Here is a 10,576-nt window from a genome sequence, read left to right as displayed (position 1 = left end):
GAGGCACTGGGAGGAGACTGGGGGGCACTGGGAGGGGATTTGGGGGCACTGGGAGGGACTGGGTAAGACTGGGATATACCGGGAGGGACTGTGAGGGGACTGGGTTATACTGGGATATACTGGGAGGGATTGGGAGGGGACTGGGATATACTGGGAGGGCACTGGGAGGGGATTTGGGGGCACTGGGAGGGTGGGATATACTGGGAGGGGACTGGGAGGGGATTGGGGGGCACTGAGAGGGACTGGGAAGGGGACTGGGATGGACTGGGAGGGGACTGGGGGGCACTGGGAGGGGACTGGGAGGGACTGGGGGTATACTGGGATATACTGGGAGAGACTGGGAGGGACTGGGGGGCACTGGGAGGGACTGGGAGGCCCTGGGGGGGAAAACTGGGGGTCCACCGGCCTATACCGGTCCATACCGGTCCATACCGGTCCATACTGGTTTATACTGGTTTATACTGGTTTATACTGGTTTGTACTGGTTTATACTGTTTACCCCGGGGAGGCCCTGGGCGCCCTCCCAGCGCCTTCCCCCACCCCCATACTGGTTCCAACTGGTCTCTTTCCCCCTCCCCCCCTCATAGGAACTGGGCAGCCGGCGGGGGAGGGCAGCTACCGGGCGGTGGCCTGGGGGGGGGAGGGCGGGTGGTGGCGGGGGGGGAGGGGGGAGGGGCGGTGCGGCTGTGGGCGTGGCCGGGGGGGGCCCCGCTGGGGGTGTTGGGGCGCTGCGGGGGGCGCCGGTGGCCCTCTGCTTCGCCCCTCCCCCCCCTCCCCCTCCCCCTCCCCCCCCACCGGGGGGCGATGTCAACGTCACCCCCTCCCCCACCCGGGGGGTGGGGGAGGGGCAGCGGCGGAGGTGTTGGTCAGCGTGGAGGAGGGGGGGCAGGTGAGGGGGGGGAGGGGCGGTATGGGGGGGGGAGGGCTCCGGGGGGGGGATATGGGGGGGGAGGGCGATATGGGGTGGGGGAGGGGCGATATGGGGGGAGGGGCGATATGGGGGAGGTGGGGATATGGGGTGGGGGAGGGGCTCTATGGCGGGAGGGGCTCTATGGGGTGGGGGGAGGGGCTCTCTGGGGGGGAGGGGCATCTATGGGGTGGGGGAGGGGCTATATGGGGTGGGGGGAGGGGCGATATGGGGGGGAGGGCTCTATGGGGGGAGGGGGGGTATGGGGTGGGGGAGGGGCGATATGGGGTGGGGGAGGGGGGATATGGGGTGGGGGAGGGGCGGTATGGGGTGGGGGAGGGGCTCTATGGGGGGATATGGGGTGGGGGAGGGGGGATATGGGGTGGGGGGAGGGGCGATATGGGGGGAGGGGCGATATGGGGGAGGGGGGATATGGGGGAGGGGGATATGGGGTGGGGAGGGGCTCTATGGGGGGGAGGGGCTCCGGGGGGGAGGGGCTCTATGGGGTGGGGGAGGGGCTCTATGAGGGGGAGGGGCTCTATGGGGGGAGGGGGCTCTATGGGTGGGGGAGGGGCTCTATGGGGGGAGGGGTCAGTATGGGTGGGGGAGGGGCTCTATGGGTGGGGGAGGGGCTCTACGGGGGGGAGGGGGGATATGGGGGGAGATATGGGGGGAGGGGCATATATGGGTGGGGGAGGGGCTCTATAGGGCGGAGGAGGGGCTCTATGGGGCGGAGGGGCTCTATGGGGTGGGGGGAGGGGCTCTATGGGGGGAGGGGTCAGTATGGGGTGGGGGAGGGGCTCTATGGGGTGGGGGAGGGGCTCTATGGGTGGGGGAGGGGCTCTATAGGGCGGAGGAGGGGCTCTATGGGGCAGAGGGGGTCTATGGGGGGGGAGGGGCATCTATGGGGTGGGGGAGGGGCTCTATGGGGCGGGGGAGGGGCTCTGACCCGCCCCTCCCCCCCCCCCCCCATATTTAGGTGCTGCTGTGGCCGGGGGGGATGGGCAGAAGGCTGCGGACCCTCCCCCGCCCGGCCCCGCCCCCGGCCCCGCCCCCGGCCCCGCCCCCCGCCCCGACCCCGCCCTCTGCGCCGCCTTTGACCCCTCTGGCGCCCGATTGGCCGTGGGGCACCGCAGCGGCGCCGTCTGGATCCACCCCCGGCCCTGGGGTCAGCCCCGCCCCCGCCCCACAGCGATGGGTCCCGCCCCCCAAGTGGGGGGTCCCACCCCCTATATGTGGGTCCCACCCCCTATATGTGGGTCCCACCCCCTATATGTGGGTCCCACCCCCTATATGTGGGTCCCGCCCCCTATATGTTGGTCCCACCCCCCCATATGTGGGTCCCGCCCCCTATATGTGGGTCCCGCCCCCTATATATGGGTCCCGCCCCCCAAGTGTGGGTCCCGCCCCCTATATGTGGGTCCCACCCCTATATGTGGGTCCCGCCCCCTATATATGGGTCCCGCCCCCCAAGTGTGGGTCCCGCCCCCTATAGGTGGGTCCCGCCCCCTATATATGGGTCCCGCCCCCTATATGTGGGTCCCACCCCCTATATATGGGTCCCGCCCCCCAAGTGTGGGTCCCGCCCCCTATAGGTGGGTCCCGCCCCCTATATGTGGGTCCCGCCCCCTATATGGGGGTCCCACCCCCTATATGTGGGTCCCGCCCCCTATATGGGGGTCCCGCCCCCTATATATGGGTCCCGCCCCCCAAGTGGGGGTCCCGCCCCCTATATGTGGGTCCCACCCCCTATATGTGGGTCCCGCCCCCTATATATGGGTCCCGCCCCCCAAGTGTGGGTCCCGCCCCCTATATGTGGGTCCCGCCCCCTATATGGGGGTCCCACCCCCTATATGTGGGTCCCGCCCCCTATATATGGGTCCCGCCCCCCAAGTGTGGGTCCCGCCCCCCTATATAGGGGTCCCACCCCCTATATGTGGGTCCCGCCCCCTATATGGGGGTCCCGCCCCCTATATATGGGTCCCGCCCCCAAGTGGGGGTCCCGCCCCCTATATGTGGGTCCCACCCCCTATATGTGGGTCCCGCCCCCCCGCCCCCTATATGTGGGTCCCGCCCCCTATATATGGGTCCCACCCCCTATATGTGGGTCCCGCCCCCTATATATGGGTCCCGCCCCCTATATGTGGGTCCCGCCCCCTATAATGGGTCCCCATATGGGTCCCACCCCCTATATGTGGGTCCCGCCCCCTATATAGGGGTCCCACCCCCCATATGTGGGTCCCGCCCCCTATATGTGGGTCCCGCCCCCTATATATTGGTCCCGCCCCCCATATGTGGGTCCCGCCCCCTAAGTGTGGGTCTCTCCCCCCCCCTCAGGTTCTCCCCCCCTGCTCTGTGGGGGGAGGGGCAGCCCGGTGTCAGCGCTGACGTGGGTGGGGGCGGGGCTGCTGGCGGGGGGAGGGGCGGCCGGTGCCTTGTGGGTGTGGCCGGCCCCGCCCCCCTGCCCCGCCCCCCTGGAGCTGCCGTTGGGGCGGGGCCCCATCCTGGCGCTGGCGGGAGACGCCGACACCCTGGCCGTGGCCACTGGTGAGCGCCGGGGGGCGCGATAGGGGGCGATAGAGAGCGATAGGGGGCGATTGGCGGCGATAGGGGGCGATAGGTGCCGGTAGAGGGCGCTAGGGGGCGATATGTGGCCATGGGTGGCGATAGGCGGCGATAGGGGGCGCTAGGGGGCGATATGTGGCCATGGGTGGCGATAGTGGGCGATAGGGGGCGATATGTGGCCATGGGTGGCGATAGGGGGCGCTAGGGGGCGATATGTGGCCATGGGTGGCGATAGGCGGCGATAGGGGGCGCTAGGGGGCGATATGTGGCGATAGGCGGCGATAGGGGGCTCTATAGGGTTTCTGTGGGGCACTGTGGGGCGATAGGGGGCAATACAGGGTTCTATAGGGCGTCTATGGGGCGCTCTGGGAGGTCTATGGGGCGTTGTTGGGGCTCCATGGGGGTCTGTGGGGGGGGTCTGCGGGGCGATAGGGGGCGATATGGGGCGATAGAGGGGCGATAGAGGCGCGATAGGGGGTGATATGGGTCGCTATGGGGCGGAGGCTGAGGCCGTGTTCCCGCCCCCCCCCCCCCCAGAGGACGGCAGTGTGGGGATGTGGCCGGCGGCGGCTCTGCGGGAAGCGGCCGCCGTGGGGCAGCCCCCCAAGTGTGGGGCGGAGCGAGTGCTGCGGCCCCACCTGGGCCCCACGGAATCTATGGGGCTCAGCCCCACGGGGGACAGCCTGGCCACCGGCGGGCGCGACCGGGTGAGGGGCACGCCGTGGGGCTGGGGGGGGGGGCGGGGGGGGGGGTCGCTATGGGGCCGGGGGGGGAGATGTGGGGCGGGATCTATGGGTCTGGAGGGATCTATGGGTCTGGGGGGTTCCTATGGGGTCTCTGTGGGTCTGGGGGGTGTCTCTATGGGGTCTCTGTGGGTCTGGGGGGGAATCTATGGGTCTGGGGGGGTCCCTATGGGGCTGTAGGGGATCTATGGGGTCTCTATGGGACAGGGGGGCATCTATGGGGTCTCTATGGGGCAGGGGGGCATCTATGGGGTCTCTATGGGTCTCTATGGGGTCTCTATGGGTCTGGGGGTTTTCTATGGGTCTGGGGGCGATCTATGGGTCTGGGGGGGTCTCTATGGGGTCTCTATGGGTCTCTGTGGGGTCTCTATGGGGTCTCTATGGGTCTCTATGGGTCTCTATGGGGCAGGAGGACATCTATGGGGCTGGGTGGGCTCTACGGGGTCTCTATGGGTCTGGGGGTTCTCTATGGGGTCTCTATGGGTCTGGGGGGGAACTATGGGGCAGGAGGGTCTCTATGGGGTCTCTATGGGTCTCTGTGGGGTCTCTATGGGGCAGGGAGTCTCTATGGGTCTGGGGGTCCCTATGGGTCTCTATGGGTCTGGGGGGGTCCCTATGGGGCTGTAGGTGATCTATGGGGTCTCTATGGGGCAGGGGGGCATCTATGGGGTCTCTATGGGGTCTCTATGGGTCTGGGGGTTTTCTATGGGTCTGGGGGCGATCTATGGGTCTGGGGGGGGTCTCTATGGGGTCTCTATGGGTCTCTGTGGGGTCCCTATGGGGTCTCTATGGGTCTCTATGGGGCAGGAGGACATCTATGGGGCTGGGTGGGCTCTACGGGGTCTCTATGGGTCTGGGGGTTCTCTATGGGGTCTCTATGGGTCTGGGGGGTCTCTATGGGTCTGGGGGGTCCCTATGGGGTCTCTATGGGTCTGGGGGGAACTATGGGGTCTCTATGGGTCTGGGGGTTCCCTATGGGTCTGGGGGGGAACTATGGGGCAGGAGGGTCTCTATGGGGTCCCTATGGGTCTCTATGGGTCTCTATGGGTCTGGGGGGGATCTATGGGCCTCTGTGGGGCAGGAGGGTCTCTATGGGGTCTCTATGGGTCTGGGGGTTCCCTATGGGTCTCTATGGGGTCTCTATGGGGTCTCTATGGGTCTGGGGGCGATCTATGGGTCTGGGGGGTCTCTATGGGGTCTCTATGGGTCTGGGGGCGCTCTATGGGTCTGGGGGGGTCTCTATGGGTCCGGGAAGCCCCTCCCCCCCCCCCGTGCCCCCCAGGCTGAGGGCGGTGGGTCTCCGCCGTGGGGCAGGCCTTGGCCGTGTGGGGCACGGGCGACGCCGTGGGGCGGCTGCGCCGGCGCTGGCTGGAGGCTCATCGGGACTGGATCTGCGCCGTGGGGTGGGCCGGAGACCTCCTGGTGAGTTGGGGGGCAGCTATGGGGCCGGGGGGGGTGGGGGGTGGGGGGTGGCTATGGGGCTGGGGGGGCATCTACGGGGTCTCTATGGGGCTGGGGGTGGCTATGGGGCGTCTATGGGGCAGGAGGGTCTCGACGGGCTGTCTATGGGGCTGGGGGGGATCTATGGGGTCTCTATGGGGCTGGAGGTGTCTATGGGGCGTCTATGGGGCAGGAGGGTCTCTATGGGGTCTCTATGGGTCTGGGGGGGATCTATGGGGCGTCTATGGGGCAGGAGGGTCTCTATGGGGTCTCTGCGGGGCTGGGAGGGATCTATGGGGCGTCTATGGGGCTGGGGGTGTCTATGGGGCATCTATGGGGCAGGAGGGGATCTATGGGTCTGGGGGGGCATCTATGGGGTCTCTATGGGGCTGGGAGGGATCTATGGGGCATCTATGGGGCAGGAGGGTCTCGATGGGCTGTCTATGGGGCTGGGGGGGATCTATGGGGTCTCTATGGGGCTGGGGGTGTCTATGGGGCGTCTATGGGGCAGGAGGGTCTCTATGGGGTCTCTATGGGGCTGGGGGTGGCTATGGGGCGTCTATGGGGCAGGAGGGTCTCGATGGGGTCTCTATGGGTCTGGGAGGGATCTATGGGGCGTCTATGGGGCAGGAGGGTCTCGATGGGGTCTCTATGGGTCTGGGAGGGATCTATGGGGCGTCTATGGGGCAGGAGGGTCTCGATGGGGTCTCTATGGGTCTGGGAGGGATCTATGGGGCGTCTATGGGGCAGGAGGGTCTCGATGGGCTGTCTATGGGGGTGGGGGGGCATCTATGGGGTCTCTATGGGGCTGGAGGTGTCTATGGGGCGTCTATGGGGCAGGAGGGTCTCTATGGGGTCTCTATGGGTCTGGGAGGGATCTATGGGGCGTCTATGGGGCAGGAGGGTCTCGATGGGCTGTCTATGGGGCTGGGGGGGATCTATGGGGCTGGGGGGGCATCTATGGGGTCTCTATGGGGCTGGGAGGGATCTATGGGGCGTCTATGGGGCAGGAGGGTCTCGATGGGCTGTCTATGGGGCTGGGGGGGATCTATGGGGCTGGGGGGGATCTATGGGGTCTCTATGGGGCTGGAGGTGTCTATGGGGCATCTATGGGGCAGGAGGGTCTCTGTGGGGTCTCTATGGGTCTGGGGGGGATCTATGGGGTCTCTATGGGTCCCTGTGGGTCTCTATGGGTCTCTATGGGTCTCTATGGGGCAGAGTGGTCTCTATGGGTCTCTATGGGTCTCTATGGGTCCGGGGGGTCCCTGTGGGTCGCTGTGGGTCGCTGTGGGTCGCTGTGGGTCCCGCCTGACCCCCCCCCCCCCCCCCCGCAGCTCTCGGGGTCGCGGGACGGGGCCGTGGGGCTGTGGGCGCCCGCGGGGGGGCAGCGGCTGCGGGAGCTGCGGGGGAGGGGCGGAGCCCCCCGCGCCCTGGGGGGGCACGTGAGTGGGGGCGGGGCCTAAGGGGGCGGGGCCTAAAGGGGGCCTAAAGGGGGGGAGGGGCCAAAATATGGGGGGGAGGGGCCAGTTGGGGAGGGGGGACGGGCCCGAAAGAGGGGGCGGGCCTAAGGGGGGAGGGCCTAAGGGGCGGGACATAAGGGGGGCGGGGCCTAAGGGGGCGGGGCCTAAGGGGGGGCCTAAGGGGGGGGAGGGGCCAAAATATGGGGGAGGGGCAGAAATATGGGGGGGAGGGGCGAGTTGGGGAGGGGAGGGGCCCAAAGAGGGGGCGGGGCCTAAGGGGGGGAGGGGCCTAAGTGGGGGCGGGGCCAAAGGGGGGAGGGGCCTAAAGGGGGGAGGGGCCAAATATGGGGGGAGGGGCAGAAATATGGGGGGAGGGGCAAGTTGGGGAGGGGGGAGGGGCGGATTGGGGGGAGGGGCCCCAAAAGAGGGGGGAGGGGCCAAAAAAGGGGGGGAGGGGAGATTTGGGGAGTGGAGGAGGGGCCCAAAAGAGGGGGGAGGGCCAAAAAAGGGGGGAGGGGCCCAAATATGGGGGGAGGGGCCAAAAAAGGGGGGGAGGGGCCAAAAAAGGGGGGGGAGGGGCGGTTTGGGGAGTGGGCGGGGCCTAAAAGAGGGGGGAGGGGCCTAAATATGGGGGGAGGGGCCAAAATTTGGGGGGAGGGGCCCAAAAGGGGGGGGAGGGGCGGGTTTGGGGGGTGGGGAGGGGCGGTTGGGGGGGGAGGGGCCAAAATTTGGGGGGAGGGGCCCCAAAGGGGGGGGAGGGGCGGTTTGGGGGGGTGTGGGGGGTGTGACGTCATCGGCCCCGCCCCCCGTGACGTCACCCCCCCGCAGGGGCGGTGGTCGGTGGCGGTGTGGGGGAGGGGGCGGTGTCCCGTCTGGGAGGGGGGCGGAGCTCCGCGGCCACGTGACGTCAGCGGGGGGAGGCCCCGCCCACGGCGCCGTCGCCCCCCCGGTGAGAGCCCTCATTAGCCCCAATTAGCCCTAATTAGCCGCTAATTAGCCCTAATTAACTACTAATTAGCCGCTAATTAACCCTAATTAACCACTAATTAGCCCCAATTATCCGCTAATTAGCCCTAATAAGCCCTAATTAACGCTAATTACCCCCGATTAAGCGATAATTAGCCCTAATTAACTATTAATTAGCCCTAATTATGCACTAATCAGCCCCAATTAGTCACTAATTAGCCCTAATTAACACCTAATTAGCCCTAATAGTCGCTAATAGCCTTAATTAACCACTAATTAGCCCAATTATCCGCTAATTAGCCCTAATAAGCCCTAATTAACGCTAATTACCCCCGATTAAGCGATAATTAGCCCTAATTAACTATTAATTAGCCCTAATTATGCACTAATCAGCCCCAATTAGTCACTAATTAGCCCTAATTAACACCTAATTAGCCCTAATTAGCCGCTAAATAGCCTTAATTAACCACTAATTAGCCCCAATTAGCCGCTAATTAGCCCTAATTAACGCTAATTACCCCCGATTAAGCGATAATCAGCCCTAATTAACTACGAATTAGCCCTAATGATGCACTAATCAGCCCCAATTAGTCACTAATTAGCCCTAATTAACACCTAATTAGCCGCTAAATACCCTAATTAACCACTAATTAGCCCCAATTATCCGCTAATTAGCCCCCATTAGCCGCCAATAAGCCCTAAGTTACGCTGATTACTCCCAATTAACAGCTAATTAGCCCTATTTTGTCCACTAATTAGCCCCCCCATTAGCCGCTAATCAGCCCTGATTAACGCTAATTAGCCCCAATTAGCCGCCAATTACCCCGATTAACCACTACTTAACCCTAATTATCCACTAATTAACCTCAATTATCCGCTAATTAACCCTCACCAGCCCTAATTAACCCTCATCAGCCCCTAATCGACACTAATTATCCACTAATTAACCCCGATTAGCCTTAATATCCGCTAATTAACCCCGATTAGCCCCAATTATCCGCTAATTAACCCTAATTATCAACTAATTTACCCTCATCAACCCCTAATCGACACTAATTATCCACTAATTAGCCCCGCTTAGCCCCCAATTAACCCTAATGTCCACTAATTAACCCCAATTATCCACTAATTAACCCTCATCAGCCCCCAATTAACCCCAATATCCGCTAATTAGCCCCGATTAGCCCCTAATTAAGCCCAATTATCCGCTAATTAACCCCGACTGGCCCCTAATCGACACTAATTATCCGCTAATTAACCCGATTAGCCCCAATTATCCGCTAATTAACCCTAATTATCAACTAATTTACCCTCATCAGCCTCTAATTAACCCTCATCAGCCCCTAATAACCCTAATATCCACTAATTAACCCCGACTAGCCCCCAATTAGTCCCAATTATCCGCTAATTAACCCTAAATTATCAACTAATTTACCCTCATCAGCCCTAATTAACCCTCATCAGCCCCAATTAATCCTAATTATCGACTAATTTACCCTCATCAGCCCCTAATCGACACTAATTATCCACTAATTAGCCCGCTTAGCCCCCAATTAACCCTAATATCCACTAATTAACCCCGACTAGCCCTAATTAACCCCAATTATCCACTAATTAACCCTCATCAGCCCCAATTAACCCTAATATCCACTAATTAACCCCGACTAGCCCCTAGTCGACACTAATTATCCGCTAATTAACCCGATTAGCCCTCAATTATCCGGTAATTAACCCTAATTATCAACTAATTAACCCTCATCAGCCCCTAATTAACACTAATATCTGCTAATTAACCCCGACTAGCCCCTAATTAACCCCAATTATCCGCTAATTAACCCTAATTATCAACTAATTTACCCTCATCAGCCCTAATTAACCCTAATATCCCCTAATTAACCCGATTAACCCCTAATTAACACTAATTATCCACTAATTAACCCTCATCAGCCCCCAATTAACCCCAATATCCGCTAATTAGCCCCGATTAGCCCCTAATTAACCCTAATTCCGGGCCATTAAGCCCGGCCCGCCCCTCTCCGCCGCTAATTAATTAATGGGCGTTAATGAAGGGCGGCGGCGGCCGATGGTGGCGTGACGGGTCCCGACGCTCCGCCCAACTCTGGCGCCCCACGGAGAGTTAATTAGCCCCTAATTAGGGGGGGGGGGGGAGGGAGGGGGGAATTGGGGGGGATTGGGGGGGAGGGGGGAATTAGGGGTAATTAAGGGGTAATTAGGGGAGGGAGGGGGGAATTAGGGGGAATTAGGGGGTAATTGGGGTAATTAGGGGGTAATTAGGGGTAATTAGGGAGGGAGGGGGGAATTAGGGGGTAATTTAGGGGGTAATTAGGGGAGAGGGGGTAATTTAGGGGTAATTAGGGGTTAATTGGGTAATTAGGGGTAATTAAGGAGGTAATTAGGGAGGGAGGGGGAATTAGGGGAAATTAGGGGGGAATTAGGGGTAATTGGGGTGGGGGTAATTAGTTGGGGTAATTAAG

At 62.2% G+C, this 10,576-nt stretch overlaps 2 protein-coding genes across 2 annotated transcripts; both read left to right on the top strand.

The window, feature by feature from the left end:
• Positions 1-434: 434 nt before the first annotated feature.
• On the top strand, positions 435-7,097 carry LOC309685713 (telomerase protein component 1-like; the record flags this gene model as incomplete). The annotated part of the gene is made up of 6 exons (XM_082501445.1): positions 435-889; positions 1,887-2,075; positions 3,245-3,454; positions 4,010-4,179; positions 5,530-5,637; positions 6,990-7,097. Coding segments are annotated over exons 1-6 (870 nt in total), but the record flags the coding sequence as incomplete, so codon positions are not given.
• LOC309685715 (uncharacterized protein) lies at positions 4,714-5,502 on the top strand (the record flags this gene model as incomplete). Its single annotated transcript, XM_082501446.1, is given in 4 exon segments — positions 4,714-4,809; positions 4,967-5,019; positions 5,021-5,037; positions 5,498-5,502. Coding segments are annotated over 4 exon segments (171 nt in total).
• Positions 7,098-10,576: the final 3,479 nt, after the last annotated feature.

This window comes from Vanellus vanellus, assembly GCF_965231255.1.
Source record: "Vanellus vanellus genome assembly, contig: HAP1_SCAFFOLD_2354, whole genome shotgun sequence".
Classification (NCBI taxonomy): domain Eukaryota; kingdom Metazoa; phylum Chordata; class Aves; order Charadriiformes; family Charadriidae; genus Vanellus; species Vanellus vanellus.
This window is presented reverse-complemented; position numbering and strand designations above follow the sequence as displayed.